Here is a 23,386-nt window from a genome sequence, read left to right as displayed (position 1 = left end):
GATAAACTTTGAGATAATTGAAGACTTTTCTCCATAGTGCTTCCAACTGAGATGGTGAGTAGAAAATCACCATGAAGGAACATTAAGACCCCGTTTTATGCATCATCTCTCTGAAATTTGTTGGATTATAGTCAATCATGGGAAAGCATTCAATCCATATATTTTACAAGTAATTTAGAATTAGAGGAATCAGAACATTTCAAAGACAGGTATTTCTCAGGATCTAGAAGAGCACCAGTTACAGAAGACATTTGTGAAGATGCTTTGTAGAAAGTATATAATTTTTCACTTATTCAACAAAAATATTTTTGAATACCGGAAACATGCAGGCTACTAGAATGATGACAAACTCAGGACAGCTAACTTGTCATTCAGGTGTGAGCCCACAGCTTTGTGAATGTAAGTGAATTACCCAGAGAAATATGGTTTGAAATTCTTGAGCCAGGGTTTCCAAAAAGATGTATGTGGTGTTGTAAATGTCAGAGGTGATGGAGTGGAACAATTCTCGGTTTTTATACACTAGATGGCACTGTGGGTGCAGAGGAAAGCTCTAAATTGGTTCTTTTGTTACTTAAATTGGTTGCAAAATTATGTAGTTGAGAAAACAACAGTGTGTTATAAAAACCTGTAGTGGAAGAGAAGATGTAGAATACATTCTTAATTACTCTGTGATTCAGTACATGTCCTCTTGATTAGACTGCTCAGATTAGCATGTATAGTTGTATGTATATGTTCTCTTTTGTAGGAAACTGCTCATGCCCCACTTTTCTAATAATCACACAAAGCTTTTGTGCCTTGAGATGAGGGTACCAAAGTGATGTGTTTGACATAATAGTGAGCAGTGATAGAGTCTACTATAATTCTATCTAATTCTAAGATTTCAACTTTCTTCTTTATTACCAAGATTCTTTTTAACCACTAGAAACATAGCAACAGGGAAGGCTCACAAGTGTCTTCCACACTGGTGGGCTGGCTGCCCCCTTTTCATTGAGCCAGAGTGGAAGTATTTGATGGCATTCTCTTTGTCAACATGTCTGCTATGTAGTTTCTGTTAGGAAGGAACAATACTATTTGGGGGATTTGCTTGGGGGAATTTCACACAATGCCTCCTAGGAAATCTAAGGAAAGGTGAAAGCTGAAAATGTTTTCAAATCATAGTTAGAAATGGCTTTAAGCCATAAAATCCACCGTAATTTTTAGAGTTAGGTTATGTTGGACAACAAATTAGTGCACATTATTTTCTTATGGTGGTATATGTTTAAATTTGTACTTTTCAATCTATTAGAACTTTGACAATGGGAAAGGAAGTCTTTGTTTATGCAGAACTCTTTTCAAACACCCATGACATCCATCAAGCTTGAAGAAGAAGTAAAGAGTGGCTTGTGGTTTGGTTTGGTTTGGTTTTAGGAAAGATTCTCATTCTTTCTCTCTCTCTCTCTCTCTCTCTCTCTCTCTCTCTCTCTCTCTCTGTGTGTGTGTGTGTGTGTGTGTGTGTGTGTGTGTGTTTTACTGGGGATGGAGCCCAGGGCATTCTACCTGTGAGCTACAAACCAGCCCTATTCTTTATTCTTTATTTTGAAACAGGGTCTCACTGAGTTGCAAAGGGCCTCACTCGGTAGCTGAGGCTGTACATGAACTGTGATCCTCCTGTCTCAACTTCCCAAATGCTGGGATTAAAAGTGTGCACCACCACACCTGGCTAGATCGTGTCATCTTCTTTGCAACTTGTGTGGGACAAACACAGTGACTTGGGTAGATCAGGACAATTTGTTATTTATTCTTGAAAACACAGTTACTTCTCAGAGATTACAAATGAGAAGAAATGCCTCTCAAATGAGTACCTAAGAGCTTCGAAGCTATTACAGAAATGTGCCCAGGTCTCTCTCTACCACTTCTTCCTCATAGATGGTGTGTGAATGAATAAAATCAATAGTATTTACCCTAAAGTAGGCAATTGGATTTTTTTTTTTTTTGGTGGTACTGGGGTTCCTGGAAGCCCTTCTACCTCTGGGCTACACTCCCAGACCTATTTTAACATTTTTATTTGGAAACAGGGTCTCCTAAGCCAGCGCGCGCGGCTGGCTTCGAACCTGCGTGATCCTCCTGTCTCTGCCTCCCAAGCACGGGGATTACAAGCGTGCGCCACCACGCCCGGCGGCAATTGATATATATTTTTAAAGGTTTTTTTTTTCTACATTATTTAGTACAACTTCACTCTTTTCTTGGGCAGTAACAGGAATAATCTGGAGCAGTGATTCATGAGAAGAATGAAGTTTTATTTTTGTGTTTGTTTTTGAACTTAGTAAAGTGTTCTAGAGTTGAGTTGAAGGCAAAGGAAGGTGCTGAAAAAGTGGGTTTAGGAAAAGGAGCTGATGGACAGGGAAGGAGAAAGGTGAAATAGTCAAAAGTCAGTCCTATTTGGAAAAGAATTTTATTAGAGAGTGTTGATTGAAGATAGGAGAGGGCTAAATTACAGGTTAAAATATGGAATGGGCCGCATAAAGTTTCAAGTTTAAATTTTCATATCATTGGAAAAATCAGAAAAAGAACAAAAAAATTCAGAAATGGGGATGTGATGACAAAAGATAAATGTTTACTTATTTGACACAGATTATTTTTTTCCTTTTGAACTAATGGCAGTTACTAAGTGCATTTTGTGGTTTTTGTAAACATGATTAAAACTTACTCTTACAGGATTTTGCCATGTTTTGTTTGAAAGAGTTTAAAATAGTCTATAAAGATCTCCATGTTCATCTTGAAATCATAACAAACCTTTCAAAACAGCCATAATCAAAGCAAAAGAAAATATTGATGTTTTTTGCCTTTGTTTTGTTATAGAGAAATTTACTTCCATTTCATGCAAGGCTCCTTCTCCTCCAAAGATAGAAAGGAAATTTCCACCTTACACTGGCTTTGGGTCTGAAGAGGATTCTCTTCGTTCCTGCATAGGCCTCATTCCCACACCTCACCGGAAGAACTTCAAGAAGTTCATGGAAGAAGACAGGTGCTTGGGGAAGAATGATTTTAGTCCTATCTTTTCAAATGTGTTCTGGATTTATTACATAGTCCTTATGATGAAACAGGTGTCATGAAACTTATCTGATTTTATATTTAGGGAAATGTTGTATCTTTTTAGTGAAATTGATCAACATGCCAGTGTTGCTAGGTTCTTACTTGAACACTTATTTTAACGTGTCATGTGGAGGATTCATATTATCCTCAATCTATGTTGCCTTTTCCTATGTACCAATCTGTCTGCCTGCCTGCCTGTCTGTCTCTCTCTTTCCTAAATATAATGTCTACAAAATGATACAGAGGGTGGGTCAGCAAACTTAAGGGTCAGATAGTAAATAATTTTACTTTGTGAGTCATATGATCTCTGTCACAACCATTCAGATGTGATGTGAAAGTAGCCATAGATAGAATGTAAACGTATGTGTGACTGTGTTCCAACAAAGCCATTTTTATGGATACTAAAATTTAAGTTTCATATAATTTTACATATCACAAACTATTCTTCTTTTGATTTTCTCAACTCTTTAAGAATTTGAAAGCTATTCTTAGCTCAAAGACCATGTAAATATAGGTGGCCATCTGGGTCTAGGCAGTGAACTGTGGTTTGCCAACCCCTGCTATAGAGATTTTAATGATCTCTAAGTGTTATACAAAATGTTATTTTGGCCATTAATGTCATTGTTTTGACTTGAAAGGGTTGGTTAAGTTTGGTAACATTTGATTGCCCATGTGGCTAAATATAATTTCAGAGATGGATTTTCAAAGGTATTCTTAACACACAAGAGATGGAATCTACCTGAGTCATGCATATAGAATGTAGGCACTGCCCATGGCTCTTTTTTGCTTTTGGAGGGAGTATAGCTTAGAGAAAGAAGTCAGGGAAAAAGTGATGGGAAAATACTGTAGATGCTTAAATAGAATGCAGACTAAAAATTGCAGTTTTGTGTGAAGACAGTAATGGGTTGGGAGATCCTGCAGAGAAAAACGATAAAGGGAACATGTACTAAGACTAGAAGAAGGAGAAGATAAAGACAGCATCCTGAATTTGGTCAATTTGAGTGGAGTCATATGTTGCTAAATTTTTTTTTATGGTACTGGAAATTGAACCCAGGGGTGTTCTACCTCCAAGCTATACCCTCCACTCTTTTTATTTTTTGTTTTGAAACAGGCTATTGGTACATTATCAGAGTCTCACAAAGTCTTGAGCTTGCTATCTTCCTGTGTCAGCTTCCCAACTAAGTACTAGGATTATAGGTATGCCCTACCACACCCACTTTTTGTCAAACCTTTAAATGAAAGAAAACAATAGTTGTGCTATATCTATAAAAATGGTTGAAATCTCTTATTGGGAATTTCACATAATGTTGGAAAGTCTGTCTTTGCTATGACATGATGTCCTTTATTTTTCAAGAAATAATCTTTTATTTTTAAATACTTTAAATTTTAAACTTAATGCTACTCAAAGTGTGGTCCTCATACTTGTTATAGATGCTAATTCATGTGTGTGTGTGTGTGTGTGTGTGTGTGTGTGTGTGTGTGTGTGTGTTGCTAGGGATTGAATCCAGGGACTTTTATTTATGAGCTACCCCCAGTTCTATTTAATCTAATTATTGGAAACCGTCTCATAAGTTGCTTAGAGCCTTGCTAAGTTGCTGATGCTGACTTCAAACCCATGATCCTCCTGTTTTAGCATCCCAAATATTGTTATTACATGCATGCACCACCATATCTGGCTTAGAAAAGCTAATTCTTTTGTCTCTCTCCAGACCAACTGAGACATAGAATTCTGGGGAGGGGGCAGCACAGTGTTTTCACAACCCTGTCTTCCTGCCAGAGGATTGGGAGGCACATAAGTTTTTGAGAACCACTGATTTTCATCACACAAGGGACACTGACTTACTCTTCATTCTTTATTATTGATAATAGTGTTTATAGTGAGGTACCAGCAAAGGATTTTAGTGGACAGTTTTCCCTGACTGCTGTTTTTAAGGACAGCCACCCAAAGGAGATGGGCAAGAAAAATGTCCCTATTGTAAAAAGAGATGGAAGTTTTCTTATAAGTAAACAAGGTGAAATATTATCTAGGGTGTTACTTCTGGAACCCAGGGGAAAGTAGTTCTTTGAGGGTAGTTGACTTAGTATCTTTTTTTGTCTATACTGTGTAAACTTGCCCACAGAACCTTGACTGCAGATGGTATTGTTTGTTCATGCCATGCTATAGTGGCTAGAGGATGGTGTTAGAGGCACACCTGACTCTAATTTCATTTCTTTCTGTCCACTGTTCGTTCTGTGCCAGGAATACATTTCCATCAAGCTCCTCCCACACAGTGACCTTGTTTCCATAGTAACTGGCACATTCTGCTAGAGAGTCATATATGTATTTGAATGGCCCAAGATTTCAAAACTATAAGAACCTAAGGAAGATGATCTCACAAAGCATACAGAGAATAGTTTCTTAATACAAATAAACTATCAATTGGTACATAAACTTACATAAGATATATGTTTATTTTATATATTGCTATTAGAACAAGTTTATTGGGTGCTATTGTTAGGAGGTCAATGATTTCTACTATGAGAATAAACTTTCAAATTAGAGCCTTTGAGATTCTTGATGGATATGAACATCTTTATTGTCCAAGTGAAACATCACTCTGGTAGCATGCTGGGCTTGTTGTCTAGTCTGACTTGGGAGAATCAGAATAATATCTTTCTCACTGCTTTGTTTGCTCTGTGCCAACAATATTCTGCTGATTATAACTCTAATAATATTGCTACTATTTAATAATGCCACTAAGCAATTAGCAGTTACTGTGTAAACTACTATTATAATACTTGGTCTCCTTTAATCCTGAAGACAGCACTGGAAAGTATATAATATTATTGTACTCATTACTCACATGAGGAAACCAAGGCTTTGAAACTTGTTCAAGCTCACATAGCTAGTTTTTTGTTACTAGAATTTGAATCTAGGGAAATCTGACTTCTGGAGTACAGTCTTATCACAAAACCTATACTTATCACAGGGCTTGGGGATTATTAGTTTACCAGACTTGGGAGCTCATAAATATTTTTCCTAATAATAAAAGGAGTAGATAAATAAGAGAATGCAATAAGTAGAATAAATATTCACTGATCCAGTTCTTAATAGTAGATAAAAGGGACAAATGCCTTCCCACCAGGAAGATTATTGTCCCGTACTTATTCATGACCATATATATTCATTCATTCATATTCACTCTCTCTGTCTCACACACACACATAAACATATATGTATATTCCCATATTCATATTCATTTATGGCCAGATAGCAATAGCATCCCAAAATTCATGGTGTAATCTTAATCTCTGATGTTTCAGATATTGTACCCATCAGCCACTTTTCCCTCTTAAAATACATTTCCTATCACTAAAAAGGCTTTATATGAGGCTGAGATGGGAAGATCACAGTTTTTGAACAGCCTCAACCACTTGGGCCCTTTGCAACTAAGTGAGACCCTGTTTCAAAATAAAGAATTAAAAATAGGGCTGGGGGTCTAGCTCAGGGGTAGGATGCCCCTGAGTTCCATCCCCAGTACCACAAAAAAGGCTTTATATGTCTTCTAACCATAAGACTATAGCTCTAGCTATTTTTGAGGTTTTTAGTTGATATATGGGTCTGGGTGAGCCATTTCTTTTCTTTTTTTCTTCTTTTTGTTGGGGGGAGGCACTGGTAATTGGACCCTGGGGTGTCCTATCTCTGAGCTATACCCCCAGCCCTATTTTTTAAGATTTTGAAACAAGTGCTTGCTAGGTTGCTAAGAGTCTCACTAAACTGTTGACCCTCTCCTCAAATCTTTGATCTTCTTGTCTCAGCCTCCCAGGTACTGGGATTGCATGTATGAGGCACCCTATTCAGCTCCATTCATTTTCTTAGTAAACAAATATTTATTGAGCACCTGAAGTGAGGCAAACACCTCAGGTCTTTGAGATACATAGGTGGAAAAAAAGGGTCACAAAGCCTTACCCTCTTAGAACTTTCATCTTAGCTGCAAGAATTATTCAGATAGATAAATATAATATTCAAGGATATTTTGTAGCATATATAAGGTGTTAAGTGCTGTGGAAAAAATGAAGAGGTATTAAGTTGTTATGAAAAGGATAAAGGGGAACTGAGAGTACAGGACCAATGAGTGACCCCAGTTACAATTTTAAATAGTGTGTTCTGATGGACCTTACTGAATGGAAGAAATGTGCTCCAGGCAGAAGGAACAGTCAGTGAGCAAGGTTCTGACTAAGCAAGAAGCCTTCTTGGGATGTGCAGGAATCATTTAGGAGGACAAGAAGGATAGAGTAGATAATTAAAGAGCAGAGCACACAGAGAGATAACAGGGGATCAAAGAAGCCCTCTTAGACTACATTATAAGAACTCTTTTTATTTTGATAAGGAGGGACAACTGAGATATTTGAGCAGAGAAGTAACTTGATCTGGATTGTGTGTTAAAAGAATCCCTTCAAGACAGTGTTGAAAGTAGAGTACAGAAGGCAGTGGTGGAATTGAGAGTAGTTACAAAGCTACCGTAAGTAGTCCACAAGAAAAGTTATAGTGGCTCAAATCAGGGTGAGTGCGGTGGAACTGATGAAATTAAATAGTGGAATCTTAAAATAATTTGAGGGTAGAGCCAATGGGATTTCCTAGTGGATGAGATATGAGGTGTGAAAGAAGTGAGGAGATAAATGACATCATGACATCTCTCAAGGTTTTGGCCTAAGCAACTGGAAGGGTGGGATTGCCAGCTTCTGAGATGGAAGAGACTGTGTATAACACTGTTAGTAGGTTTGGGGAAGACTAGAAGCTCAATTTTAGAATAATTCAAGTTTGAGATGTCTATTAGATATCAAGTAGAGATATTGATAGGCAGTTGGATGTGAATGGACTATAGGAAAGAGATCTGAGCTAGTGGTATAAATTTGGAATCATCAGTATGTACATAGTATTTCAAGCATGATGCTAAACTGTAGTAAAGCTAAAAAAGGAGCAGATACGTTGGTAGGAAGGAGAAAACTCAAGAGAACATGTTCTTGGAAGCTCAGTGAAGCAAGAATATCGTGGAAGGAGTGGTCATTTATGCCAGTAGCTGCTAATTAAACAAGTTAGATGTTCACCAAAAACGAAGCATTGGAATTGGCATTGTGGAGATCTTTGTTGGCCTCTATAAAAACAGTTTAGGTAGAACAACCTAATGGAGGTAGATTTAAGAGAAAAACAGAAGCTGGGTGTGCTGGCACATACTTGTAATCCCAGCATTTGGGAGGCTGAAATGAGAGGATCACTGTTTATGGCCAACTTCAGCTACTTAGTGAGGCCCTTTGCAACTCAGTGAGACCCTGTTTCAAAATAAAGAAGAGAAAATAGGGCTGGGTTGTACCTCAGAGGTAGAATGCCCCTGGGTTCCATCTCCAGTATGGATAAAAAAGAGAAAAAAATGGGAGATGAATTTGAGGCAGTGATTATAGATAACTGTGGACTATATGTAGAACAAGTTAAGACATACCTCCTGGATCTAGGGATTTGTCATTTGTTTCAGGAAATTGGGAATAAGCACATTTTTGTGGTACTGGAGATTGAACCCAGAGGAATTCTATTACTGAACCATACCCCAAGTCCTTTTTTATTTTTGAAAAATTTTGAAACAATCTTGCCTAAGTTGCTGAGGTTAACCTTGAACCTGTGATTCTCTTAGCATCTCAAGTACTGGGGATACAGGTGGGTGCCACCACACCTGACTAGACATAAGAACATTTTTTTTGGTGCTGGGGATGGAATTCAGGGCCTTTCTACCCCTGGGCTATACTCCTATACCTGTTTTATAATTTATTTGGAAACAGGGTTTCACTAAGTTTCTGAGAACCTCACTAAGTAGCTGAGGCTGGCTTTGAACCTGTGCAGTTTTCCTGTCTCAGCCTCCCAAGTTCTGGGATTATAAGTGTGTGCCACTATGCCCTGCTAGAATAAGCACATTTTTAAAACAACCAGCTAAGGGTACAAGTCTATACAATACCAAATTGGGTGCTACTTATGGTTGGTATAGGAAGTATGAATAGGTGTTCAGTTAGGAGGGAACTCAACTAACTATTATTGAGTCTTCATCTCTGGGGGTAGGTATATGGATCTTGCATATTTAGCAAGATCCCCAGGTGACTTTATATACCATAAATTTTGTGAACCACTAGTCTAAAGATTTCATCAAATGGATTATATTCCCAATTGATAAGATCTCCAGAACACTAGAAAATGAAAAAAGGCCATCTTGAAAAGTCCACATTTAGTCGGGCGTGGTGGTGCACGCTTGTAATTCCCTCACTTGGGAGGTGGAGACAGGAGGATCGCGCAGGTTCGAAGCCAGCCATGCTGGCTTAAGAGACCCTGTTTCCAAATTTTAAAAAAAAGTATAATATAGGTCTGGGAGTGTAGCCTGGAAGTAGAAGGGTTTCCAGGAACCCCAGTACCACCAAAAAAAAGTCCACATTTAACATATACACTTGTAAATTTATATAAGTTCTAAGAAGTTCAATTTACAATAATATTCATTTGCACTAAGATTAGACCTTATCAGTTATTATAAGGACACTTCAGACATCTGAAGAGTTATAGGTCTTTCATGAAAACGGGCTTCCAAATCTATTTGTTACTTTAAAAGCCAATTATGTATCAGAGGAGATGACTAACAGTATGACTGGCCTCAGCACTATATGAAGTCCATCTGAAGCCTGAGAATTAGGCACTAAGAAAAGAGAGGTATGATGTACTGGCTGTTTTGCCTGGAGCTAGCCCTACAAACGGCTAAGCTCTGTCTCATAGGATGCCTTGAGCTGGGAATCTTGGCTTGATGCTTTCTCAGCTCAAGTTCTTGGACAATTCAAGAAAGGGATGAAAAAAGCACTTTCTGCCTCTGCAAATAAAAAGGTTTTGTTTTCTTATCACTGTGAACACAAAGAAATGAATTTCAGCATAGGCGAATATGCAAGTGAGGACCACTCTGCTTTGAGTTGTGGCAGGGAAGTGATGAAGGACATGATCTTATTGTGTGCTTATTTGGGTAATGACTTTGATTATCAAATACCTCTCCAAGGTTTACTGTTTGTTACACATTCACTTTTCACTAGCAGAGATTTGTAGACATGCTTCTACTGAGAAACCATAAATTAATTAATTTATTTCTTTGGCAACTAAGTAGTCACCTTTGGGAACTTTCAATACTACATTTTTATTCTATCTTCAGCCCATTATATTCATGCATAGGGTTTTAGTTAAATTTCTAATCTCTATGGATATAACTTTCTATAAACTTTTATTGAGTACAGTACTTATAATATAAAAAATGTTATATTAGTCAGTGGTTAATAAGATAGTGCTTTTCCTTGGAAAGGAGACTTATAATGGCTACTTACAATAACAGGTAATAAGTGTTATATAAAAAGAGTCATGTCTACAGTATTTGTTACAGCATTTGAAATAGAAAAGTTAATTTTCCTCCAAAGAGAATTGCATGTGATGCTAGGGAGATGGAGAAATGACTCAGAGAGGGGTGGGATGCGGGTTACAAGGCAGAAAAGCCATGAGCATGAGACGGTGGGTTCTGAAACAAGGAGATGGCCCCAGGCTTAGGGAGAGCACACCCTCTGGATTGGCTCAGGCCATGGGCCAGGTACCATCGTATGACATGATTATTGTGATTGTTAACCAGCCTCATGATTAAAGAACAACTGATGAATGCAAATGGTTTGAGCAGTGTTATTGATGACATTTGTGTTGGATCCTTTTCCCAGTGTGTACCTAGGACATATAATGAATAAGAGATATTTTAGCATACTGAGAATATACTCTGTATTTAGATTCAGACCTTAAGAGGATGGTGAACCCTTACTTTGGAAAATTTAAGTTCCTATATTAAAACTATAGCCTACAGTTTGCAGGCTTTATAAATATACATTTAAGTGTGTAAGATTACTTATGCAATGCTTTTTCACTTCTATTTCCATTTAGCTATGGCAACATAAGTAATATACTCCGTTACTTTGCAAAACTCATCACGGACAAATGTTCTGATGTGGACAGGATGTTTATTATTTCATATTTTCTCAGTGATGATACACTTTCAGTGTTTGAACCTATAGAAAGGAATTCAGGTAAGAGACTTCTCTCTCACCATTTCCATGGTGTGAATACCCCAATCATGACCATTTTCAAGAAGCTAAAAGTTTAAAAACTGTTTAAAAACTGGCTTGATTTCAACCCCTTTATCCAAAGGGGTTGAAATCAGAGAAGTATAGTAACACATGCATACCCATGTTCATAGCAGCACAATTAGTAATAGCCAAAATATGGAACCAACCTAGGTCTCCATCAACAGATGAATGGATTGCAAAATTATGGGAAATGCACACAATGGAATTCTACTCAGTTATAAAAAAGAAGAAAAGCACGTCATTCACAAAAAGATGGAAAGATCTGGAGAACATTATGTTAAGTGAGATCAGCCAAGCACAGAAAGAGAAGAGACATATGTTTTCTCTAATATGCCCAAACTAGGGAGTATTAGGAATACCAGAGGGACTCCAGATAATGGAGAGGAAACATCAGCAAAGCTAGAATGGAAGGATAGGAGAGGAAGAAGACTGAGGTTGATTAATGGAGGAGCTACATCCAAATATGTGTAAAAGTATGAATACAGCATGGTTAACCTGGACACTCATTGTTGGGGTGAAGGGGAAGCAGAGGGGGGAGAGGACACCAACCACAGTCTGAATGTATGCCATTTTAATATGTTCCACATGAAGATTTAAAAAATTTTAAAAAGAAAAAGAACTGGCTTGAAAAATCTTTGACAATCCAACAGTCACCTCCTGCGAGCTAGTATGAGCCTCATAGCACACCAATGAGTAAAGAAAAATTTGTAAAACTAAGTCAGACTACATGGCGATTTGAATAGTAGAAAACCTTGAAATATGAAATTGAATAGGAATGACTAAAAGTCATACTCTGAATAGTCAGAAAGTCAACTGTATACACCTAGAGTGGGGAAGATGTGGCCAAGCAAATTGCAACATATGTAAAACAGATCATTGGCCGCAACTCCCAGTTTATAATGATACCAGCCATCACCCAGTACCTACTGTTGCCCCCAGAAAGAGCTTTAAGAGATGAAGTTTTGTGATAGGCTGGCTAGGTCCTCCAAGAAACAAGTGCTGAGATGAACTAAATCTGCAAGAGGTTTATTAGGTGAAATGTTAGGGAAAATGTGAAGGGAGCCAGAGGAGGCCAGTAGAGTGATCAGATTGCTGTGCAGAAGGGGAAAAAAGGAGGTCTTAGACTATAGTGGGATTCTAAGGAGGTTTTTACAAAGCTGAATTAAAGTTGCTAGTTGGAGGAGCCCTCCTTTTTTCAGGAATGGGCCAGTCTTAGTGTGCCTGCCTTGTCCAGTCAAATCATTAGCAGCATTATGTGGGAAGCATGCCCATGGAACACCCCTGAGGATGGATTTCAGAACACAGAAGCTAGGACCTTCCATCAGTCATGTTCCCAACAGTAGGTCATCTGAGAGGTACATTTTCCTTGCCCCTCATAAATTTTATTTCCATTTTATCAATAAGAATTCGCAAAAGTTCAGAGAGGCTAAATAACTCTTAAAGATCACCCAGCAGGCAAGTGATAGAAGCAGGATGGAATTCAGTTCTGTTTGGCTGCAAAGCCTGGGTCTTTCCACAACCTCTGTTGTCTGAATGTGATGGTAGGAGTGTGATGAAGCTCACTGCAAAAGCCCATTTGGTCTCAAGAACTGTAGTCATGTCACAAGGTTTTGGAGTCTCCAATTAAACTCTGCTTGTTTTCTACGAGGCCAAAAAAAAATTACAGTGCTCAGAAGCAAAAAGGTTAAATGGTGAGAATTCTGGGAAGTAAGACATGAGCATTACAAAAATAAGCAAACATACTTTATACTTTACATGTGAAAAAAAAGCTAAGGGGACTCTCATAGTTAATCTTCAGTTAAGTAATTTCTTTTACAGAGATGGGGCATCTTACCTTTAATCTGCATTTCTTTTTTTTTATTGGTGCACTGTATTCATACATCATAATGGGATACAAACTTTTGTAGACATACATGCACACATCGCCCAGTCAGCCCCCACCCGATCCCCACCCCATTCCCTCCCCATCCCTCCTTCCCATGCTTGGCTTAGTGGTTGACATCTAGGATTATAGCAATTTATCCAAAATTAAAAATGATAATCTCACATAACCGTTTCATTTGTCTGATACCAAGCTTTTGATGACTTAAAGATAACATTTCAATATTTCTTTTTGCTTTCTTTCTTACCAGAGAATATTTTTTTTCTATTTTTTAGGTGAAACTATCATATATTTATATATTTATTTTTCAGAAAAAAAATCTATCCTAATATGGAATATGCATTTCAGGTTAAATGTGAGACAGAAGCCGGGCGTGGTGGCGCGCGCTTGTAATCCCCACGCTTGGGAGGCCGGGACAGGAGGATCACACAGGTTCAAAGCCAGACTCAGCTACTTAGTGAGGCTCTCAGCAACTTAGTGAGACCCTGTTTCCAAATAAAGTATAAAATAGGTCTGGGAGTATAGCCCGGAGGTAGAAAGGCTCTGGGTTCCACCCCAGTACCACCAAAATTAAAAATTAAAAAAAATGTGAGACAGATAGGTGGAAGTAAACATAAATGAGGAGTTTTATAACTGGTTATGTTGAAATGTGCTCTAAAGATAAGTAACCTCCTGACGTCCACACTCCCAGTATGTGGCAGGGCACATATAGCAGGTCTTTGCTAAGTGTTTATTTGATTAGAAAGGGAGAAAGAGAGAAGGAAAAAGCTAGAATACTATACAACTGTTTTCTTTACCATGCTCACCTAAAAAGTCTTATTTCTTCACCCATTAGCTTATCCTTCTCTTAAGTCTGAGAATAATAGGCAATATGAGTTCACAGATGAGTTGTATGATCTGTATTTGAGGATGAAGTAACTCCAAAAGCAAGGTATATGGTTCTTTTAAGAATAAAAGCTACCCACGAACTTTTCTCTCATTCTATAGGGATTACTGGTGGGATGTTCTTGAAAAGAATTCGAGTTAAGAGGCCTGGACAGGAAATCTTTAAAAGTGAACTATCGGAATACATCAAGTCTGAGGAGCTGTATGTTGGAGCCAAAATAAACGTGAATGGCTACCTGTTTCTTTTGCTCAATGCTGATGAGTACACCTTAAACTACATGGAGAAGAATATAGACAGGGTGAATTTGCTTTGCATAATTCTTGACTAGTCTCTCCTCCTTCTGCAATGTGTGTTTTTCTTTCTTTAGGGCCTTTTCTTCTTCATCTTGCCACTGGTTTTACATTGTGCATTCACACATGTGGGCATGAATAATGGATCTGTGCGACTTGGCCACAGGTCCCATCACAGAGGCCAGGTCCTTGTCTCCTCTGTTTACACGCTTCGCTTTCCACTGCCCAGCCTCACGGATTCCAGGCACAGGCAGGAGGCAAGCCCAGGGCTGAATCAAGTTTCCTGGTTTTTTTTGCTGAAGCTAACAATGTTTTCACAAAGAAATTCAACGACTATAGGAAGGGAAGAGAATCTGGTGCCGCACACTGTGCCATCCCAGTTAATTGGCACAGGCCAATAGAGAAGGCCAAGACCGGAACAAACAGAGATCCCAAAGGAACTCAGTAGTTGCTGGGGTTGCAACTTTCCATGACAGTGGCTACCTGAAGCCTAAATAAGAATTTAAGGAGAAGATGGTGACAGCCCAAAGACATTTGTTTATTTGAAGTAATATGGAAGGATTGGTATTGTTCCTAAAAGTGCTGTTACGGCAGTGCTGTTCAGTAAAAATAATCATTAAAGTCTTATTTTTTGTGGTACTAAGGATTGAACTCAGGGGCATTCTACCTCCAAACTACACCCCCAGTCCTATTATATTTTTATTTTGAAAAAGAGTCTCCCTCAGTTGCTTAGGATGTTGCTAAGTTGCTGAGACTGGCCTTGAATCTATGATTCTCCTCAAAAGTACTAGGATTACAAGTGTACACTACTCTTCCCAGCTAAAATATTGATTTTATATGTGGACTCATTCATTGTGCAAACATGTATATTTAGGAATCATTGCCTAATAGGAACACATGCATAAATGTTCCCAGTGTACTCATTAGAGACATTGCATGTGAAATCTGCATGAATCTGGAAGGTGTGACAGCTTGAGGCTGTTGGCTAATAATGTTCTTCAGCAGGGTCTCTCTTGACAGGATCATAACCCCATTGGAGGTCAAGGATTATATGTATAGAGTAAAACATATGTAGGCCCCAGGTCGCAGGCATGCTAGAAAAGCCCTATACCACTGAGCTACATCTCCCTCTAAAACATATATTTTTAAGGAATAAAGAGTTTTTCCTCCTTTCAAAATGATAAAAGCAGGATAGGGTATTATCTAGTATCAGCATCTCAAGTGAAAATTGCATTATTTTAAAACTTAAAAAGGACATTATAAGGAAAGAAATATTAATATACTCTTTAATATCATTCTGAGGATCTTTTCAAAAGAGCTAATGGAAATAGATGAAAGGAAATGCAAAAAGTGGAGAGGGACTGGGGACCCGCAGTAGGTACCAGACCACCTGGATATTTTTTTGGTGGAAGAGAGGGAGCTTTATACTAAATTACCATCAATGTTTTTATTCTAAAAATTTAGCTGCTCAATTTTTATCTCTTAGCTATAATTATTTATAACCCTGTGCTTTGTTGGGTTAAATAAGAAATATTCTTACAGAGTCAAAAGGCTAATCACAGGGTAGGAGACAGATCAACAGGCTGTCCAGAGAACAAATGTACAGAGATTATACTGCTTGTGTGGATCTTTGACACCCAACTTTACTCTGATCTGTGCATCACCTAGTGGCCAGCAGTTTCAGGGTACTCAGTCTAAATATCTGGAGAAAATGAGGGTCAACTTTATCTAATTTTGAATCCCCATTCTCTCTACTGCAGTTTGCCAAAATATTGGGCCAGTGTATAAGAGTCGTAGGGAAGAGGCTAAGGTGGAAGCAGAGATATTTTTCTCTTGATGGCCTTTGCTAATGTCACTTGTTTTATTATTTATTTTTTTTGTGGGTCTGGGGATGGAACCCAGAGGCATTTGACCTCCAAGCTACACCCCCTGCCCAATTTTTTATTCTCTATTTTGAAACAGGGTCTCACTGAGTTGCAGAGGGCCTCACTAAGTAGCTGAGGCTGTCCGCGAACCGCGATCCTCTGGTCTCAGCCTCCCAAATGCTGGGATTACAAGCGTGCGCCACCACGCCCAGCTCATGTCACTTGTTTTAAAGCTTTAACTCAGGAGCTAACAAGGCTACTCACATATTCCCATTGTTGGTCTCTCTGGAAAGACATGTCCAGATATATTTGAGTTCATCACATGCAGTCTCTTTGCTGGCCATCAGAAATAGTGTGCTCCTGCAATCTCTGGCATATTTAAATGTCTTTCTTTTCATTTCTTTCTTCTAGTTTCCATATAGCAGCATTGAACTCGCCCTTCAGAAGCTGAAAGAAGCAGAATCGAAATCAAGAGAGATCAAACAGGTATTTGCAGCTGCTGACTCTGATCACACGAAGATGGTGGATTATAATACATTCAGGTAAATCATATTCTGCTAACAATAACAGTTATCTGTTTTCCCCTTGAGATTGTCCAAAGGACAGAACAAGTTTTTTCTAATGCTTTCTAATCAATTGACTACATGCACTTTGTTAAGAATTGGCATTTATTTACATTTGTATTAGTTTGTGGTCATGTTTGGTCCATTAATAGTCTATTAAGTTAGCCAGATGTGGTGGCACATGCCTATAATCTAGTATTTGGGCGTCTAAGATAGGAGGATTGCAGGTTCAAGACCAGCCTCAGCAAGTTAGCAAGACTCTCAGCAACTATAGAGATCCTGTTTCAAAATAAAATATAAAAGGGGCTGGGAATGTGTAGCTTGGAGATAGAATGCCTCTGGATTCAATCCCCAGTACCATACACAAAACAAATTCTAGTAAGTTTTATGCATTTACATAAAAGTTTATCTGTGGGAAAGAGAGACAAAAGTAAGTTTTATACACTTACATATAAGTTTGTACGTGAGAAAAGAGACATTTGGTCACATTGTCTTGTGAATCATGGTGTTGAATGATCAGGGGAATGCCACAAATGATGTAACTGAATGATGAAAGCAGAAAAATGCAGCTGAGAGTCCCTTCCAAAACCTGGGAGACAAAGAGGGACAGCTCCCTAGGAATATGTTTTAAGTTGGGAAAGAGTGAAACTTTACTGATTATCAAAGAAAATGTGATATGTATTGCATGTGTGTCTGTGTATCCTGAAAGACAAAAATATGGAAATTGAGGGAAAATATATGCCAATAGTTAGAGGTACCATAAGGAATTACAAACAATAAAGATTTCCTCCAAGGTAAAGCTGAATTCTGGGTCTGTCCAGTGCCTGACCTAGGCAAATTTCCAACCAGCAAAAACACAGGGAAATTCAAATGCTGAGTCTGGTACAATTGTGAGACTTCTTAGCTCGAAAACAAAGTGAATGGAGCGTTCAGGAGAATGTAAATTAAATCATGGATGGAGGACAAAGGGGACATTCTCTTTAGGCTGAGAATTCTGGGTCTTGAAAACAATAGTGGCTGAAAGCTATATAGTAAACCGGGCTTGATGCAGTCAAGATGTGGAGTGAGAAATGAGGAAGCGAGCCCAGGCAAGGGTAGCAGGGAGGTCTTTCCAACTCTGTCTACAGTTGCCCGTTGCATCACTACCTGGTGGCCTGAAGCCCACCATGAGGCCCACAGTGTCCCAGGAGTTCATTTGTTGTTTTAATAAAGCTCTTTTTTGTCTCCAAATGTTCTTTTGAGAGAAGCAGTCAGAGGACATTTTTTATTGTTTAGAATTCCCAACCTTCTGGGATCAATAAGAATTTATAGTTCTTTGTTATTATTCATAGTCACATACACATGTTCGTGGTGTTTTGGAAAATAAATGGAGGCCGAGTAAAGAGCAGAGATAATTACTCGGGCCATGGACTAATGGAAAGCAGTAGAGGAGAAAACAAGTTTCCATCAGAAATGAGGGAGCAGTTTTATTTTATTATTTAGTGTCCTTTTACAGAAGTGTCCATTCCCAGTAGTCTCACAAAGTCTATTGGAACTACTTTAGTGAGTTCATGGGGCTTTTTGGGAAGCACTTCGGCCAGGCGGGATATCCAAGGAGGAGAAATTGCTCTGCAGATGGAAGCCCGACTAATTGTGGGTAGGAAAAAGGACCTCAAGGCACTGCATGCTCAGAAAGAAAAAGCTCTCCATCCCAAAAATTCGTTAAGAGGAAAATCAGCTCAGATTTTACCTGTCCTCCCCGCAAAAATCCTTCAGTGTCCTGCTATTGTCCTTACAATAAGATCCAAACACTTGACTGCAGCCAGCAGGGCCTTGAGTGATACGATTATTTATATTTCTAGTGTCATCACTTCTTTTTCTCCAGCCATGTCCTTTGGCCTCTCCAGTGACCTTTTAGTTTCTCAAGCACATCAAGCTCTTTCCTGCCTCCAAGTCTATGCACACAGTTTCCTCTGCCTGCAAGACCCTTACTACCATTCATCCCATGTTAAATTCTAGGACTAATCCCCAGAGTGGCTTTCTTTCTCTGACTATCCTATCTAAAGTGGATCACTCACTGTTAATTGTAGTCTCTTGTCATAGTTTTTATAGCACTTAGCACAACTTGTGGTTTTTACTTCAGTATTGTTTACTTGGGGGGAGCGTGTATATGTGTGTACTTGTGTATATTTTTTTTCTGTTAGAACATGACCTTGATGAGGACAGGGACCTTGATGGTCTCATTCACTGCAATATCCTCAGCACCTAATTATGGGACCAGTACATAGTTACTGAATGAAAGAGCCACTACAGTTATTTTGGGGATTATGGTTTGGAGGTGTTCACATGGTTTCTGTATTAGTCTGTTTTCCATTGCTATAATGTAATACCTGAAGCTGTATGTTGTATAAAAACAGATTTATTTAGCTCATAGTTTTGGAGACTCAGTAGAGTGCTACCAGCATTGTTCGTCTCTGTTGAGGACCTTCTGGCAGGTGGCATCGTAGTGGGAGCACATGTAGGAAAGATCACATGGCAATATAGGAAGTGGAGATGGACCAATCTCTTTCTTTTACAACATTTCTCAGGTGAGAACTAGCCAGTGTTCCATGAGAACTATATTAATCCCTTCCCAGGGTAGTTCTCCAGTGCTCAGATCACCTGCCATTAGTCCCTATCTCTTAAAGGTCATACCACCTCTCGTATCACCATACTAAGGACCAGGCTTCCAGCACATCATCCCTTGGGGAGGACAAATCACATCCAAACTGTAGATGTCTCTAAGTGAGAATATAGCCCAGGAGTCAAGATATTTGGATAACATAGCAATCTTGGTGTAAGGCACTGAACCCTCTGAGTTTGGGCCTCCCATTTTGTGCTTGACCCATAACTGTGGGTCCTATATTGTCTTTAGATTTCTGTATTGCTTCTCAAACCCTTGCCTGGGCAAAGACATAGAAATTACATATCCAATCACTTTCACATTACACCCTAATTTAATTCTTTCCTCTTTGCTTTCACTAGCTAATATTTTTCTTTCTTTTATTTAAGTGTTGTATGTATGTGTGTGTATCTTGTCTCCCCTTACCAGGAGGTAAGGTCTTTGGGAGCAAAACCCTTCTCTTTCTTGTTATCTGATTTAATCTTATCACATTACCTAGCTATTAAATAGTAGGGTGGTAATACATATGACTGAGTGGATACATTTTATCTAGACCTCACTACTTTGGCTCTGACCTATAGGTTGATGGCTCCATATTAGTTCCTCAAGCTCAGATCTTTCTCCTGAATTCTAGATCTGAAAATACACATATCTTTGTGATCTCTCCCCCTTGGATGTCCCTTAAGCATCCCAAAATAACTTTACTTAAGTTCACCTAATTTTATTCTGCTAGAAAATTGCAGCTGGGAATCACATATGTTAAAGGTCACCATATGTGTTCCAAGTACCCAAGGCAGGGGTCTGCTTGTTTCTCCCCTTTCTTCTCCTCTTTCTCTCTCTCTGTCCTATTCACCCTTGGGAGCTGGACTTCCTACCTACCTCTGGAAGCCTTCACTATTCATCATCCTCAGCTTCCTTATTGCATTTCAGTGTTGTGTCACTGTTCTCTTAGACTCTGGAGAACTATGTAACTGATCTTTTTTTTTTTTTTTTTTGGTACTGGAGATTGAACCCAGGGGTGTGCTAACTTCAAGCTACACAGCCTTTCGTGTGTGTGTGTGTGTGTGTGTTGCTGGGGATTGAACCTAAGGGCATTCTACCTCTGAGCTATACAACCAGCCCTTATTTATTTATTTATTTATTTATTTATTTATTTTTGTTTTGAAACAGGGTCTCACTAGATTGCTGAGAGTCTTGCTACTTGCTGCAGCTAGCCTTGAACCTCCTCTTGCTTCAACTTCCCAAGTACTGGGATTACAGGCATACACCACTGCACCTGGTTTGATCTTTTTTTCTTAACTCTCATCCTGCAAAATTTTGCCATCATGGCCTTCCTAAAATCTGATCAGGTCATTCCTGTGCTCTAAATCCTGTATGAATTCCCCATTGTCTACAGGAAAAATCCAGGCCACTCTATGTATCACATGGGTTTGGTCCTGATCTGTCACTTGCTTACCTCTTTCCCCTTAATATCTTACTAGAAGAATACATTTGTAGAAGCCATCATTTATTGAGCACTTACTATGAGCCAAGCAGTATGCTAAATGAATTATAGCTTCTGTCCACTGGGAGCCCCAGGGTGAGTTATTACTCGTTTATTTCCTTGCGTCCATGATCCTGCCAGTACAATAGATGTTTGTTGAATAATTTAATGAATAAATCTATTTCTCAAGGAACATTCAGACTAAAACTTGTAGCAAACAAATAAATAATTGATTACCTTTTACCAGGGAAGTACCATCTGTCTCTGGATTACTGGAGTTAGGGAAAGCAAGGCCTGATCCTCACCAGTCAAATAACCTGGGAACCCACTTTCACCTCTATGCACTTCACTCTTCCATTCATATATTGATTTCTGTGGTCCTTTATATGCTCTGACATTCTGAAACTCCTAAAATACAGGTGTATAATACACTTATAAAATGTTCAATTTTCAAATTTGGGCATTGAAGTGATAGAGAATAGTAAAGGTAAGCCAGCATCTGGGCTTCACCTCTGTTTACCTGAGCCTCTGTCCAGTGTAGATACCTGGCCCTCTCAACATACTCCTGGCACCTCAGAACCCAGACCCGTTGTTTTATCAAAGTCCCTGTCATTCCCCTTCTTCTCTGAAAAACTTTGAGGGCAGTAGCTAATAAACTACCTTTGCATAATATGCCAGGGTTGATCATGGATTAATGTGTAGGCTTCCCAGAAATGTTTGCCTCAGCAGTAGACCTCATGGAATACAGGGATGGTCAGGAAGCGGTAGAGAATATTTCTCCTTTTTCCTTTGTGCTGGGAACATTTTTTGTTTTTCCTGGTGAGGGTCACCAGTTCCATCCTTAGCTGATTTCTCTGGACTGATTTCTCTGCAACCCTTTCTTTACTTTCTGTCACATTTACTTGTGAGAGCTACCAATTGTTATCTGAGAGGGTGCACAGGGCCTTTCTCAGAGTGAAGGCAGATTTCAGCGGGGAGTAGGGCAGGGTCTAGGCTTGGCAGGGCTAATATTTCATACAGTTGGGAACATGGGCAGGGTGGGGCTCCCCAGAGCAGGCTCTGTACTCTAAACTACAGGCAGCCCCAGCAGCAAGAGCCTAATGTCAGAGAAGACATGGTTTATCTTTCCCTCTGGCAACCTTTCTGAGCCTTGATCTATCCATCAGAGATAACATCTGGCCCTGTATAGCTTGTGTATATTTTGGTCCCCTGTGTGCTCATCTCTTCTACCCTCTTGGGAGAGGATCTTAGAAGGTAGGTGCCATGGGCAGTTTACCCTTGTGTCTTTCCAAGATCCCTCCAAAAACCCAGTATATCAGGCCTCAATGAATATAGTGAATTGTCATGCAGTTCTTGCTTAACCTTCCGTTATTAATTATGGGTCAGTGATTCCCATGTGAACATCCATGTGATAAATTCCTTCTAAGATTCAGAGCCTCTAGAAAATATTCTTGCTTATAAAACTAAAATTCTTTCTGAGGGAGGTAGTATGCTATAAATAGATCAGATCACTGGATTTGGAGTTGGCAAACTCCAAAATCTCAGCCCTCTCATTTTACCAGCTTGTTGGCCTGGGGTAAATTGCTGAATAATTTTTTTATCCATAAAGTAGAGATAATAATACCTACTACATAGAGCTGTTGTGAGGAATAGTAAATTTGAAACTGTTTGTAAAGCTCTTATTATAGCACACTGACCAATGCATGGTAGGTACTTAAAAAAAGGTAAAACACTTTATACCAGTAGTTGAAACTTGGCATTGCCAACAATAGTTGTAGGAATTTACATGCTGTTTTCTACTGAAAACAGCTATACTTTTACCCACAATGGAGTAATTTAAAACGTTTGTTAATAAATGAAGTTGGAAGAGAAACTCCTAACTTGGAGACCATTAAGATGGAAAATAATTAACATCATTATCTGTGGATCCAAGGTGTAAAATGTTTGTATAATCTACTCTATTACTATACTTCAAGGAAGCAGATTATAATTTTTTGGTGTTTATGTAGTACTGGTGATTGAACCCAAGAGCATTCTACCTCTGAGTATACTCCCAGTTCTGTTTTATTTTATTATAAATTTTTATTTTGAAACAGGGTCTTAGTAGGTTAATGAGAGCCTCACTACTTGCTGAGGCTATCCTTGAACCTGCGGTCCTTCTGTTTCAGCCTCTTAAGTACTGATATTACAAGCATGCACCACCATGCCCGGCTTATAAATTTAATATTCAAAACATGGTAATGAGCTCACCCTGATTTATTTAGGACAGTTATCTCTCCCTTTATATGGTTTTACTCTATCTTTATTTGAAATACTCTGTGATTGCTACTGGTGTTTTTATTTTAAGCCATCTAACATCTTGTAGGGAAGCCACTGTTCAGTGAATCTATAGGAACAAAAGTAAAAACAAAGATAAATTCTAAAAGCACTCAAACATAATACCTTATCATAAATTAAATACATACTTTATTAGTTTTAATAGCATGTCTGTTAGATGGGGACCCAGCATATATTTTTGAAAACAGTATTTCG

The 23,386-nt window shown here is 38.8% G+C and overlaps 1 protein-coding gene across 1 annotated transcript in view; it reads left to right on the top strand.

Moving 5' to 3' along the window:
* The window catches only part of EFHC2 (EF-hand domain containing 2), a gene marked incomplete at both ends in the record, with an annotated part of 177,241 nt that overhangs the window by 95,906 nt on the left and 57,949 nt on the right, over positions 1–23,386 (top strand). The window contains 4 exons of the mRNA XM_080719441.1: positions 2,839–3,004; positions 11,042–11,184; positions 14,114–14,310; positions 16,579–16,709. Coding sequence (XP_080575567.1) covers positions 2,839–3,004; positions 11,042–11,184; positions 14,114–14,310; positions 16,579–16,709 — 637 coding nt within the window. The remainder of the gene's footprint in view (positions 1–2,838; positions 3,005–11,041; positions 11,185–14,113; positions 14,311–16,578; positions 16,710–23,386) is intronic.

This window comes from Muscardinus avellanarius (assembly GCF_963383645.1).
Source record: "Muscardinus avellanarius genome assembly, chromosome: X".
Lineage (NCBI taxonomy): Eukaryota > Metazoa > Chordata > Mammalia > Rodentia > Gliridae > Muscardinus > Muscardinus avellanarius.
Note: the sequence above shows the minus strand (reverse complement) of the source record. Positions and strands in the feature narration are given on the sequence as shown.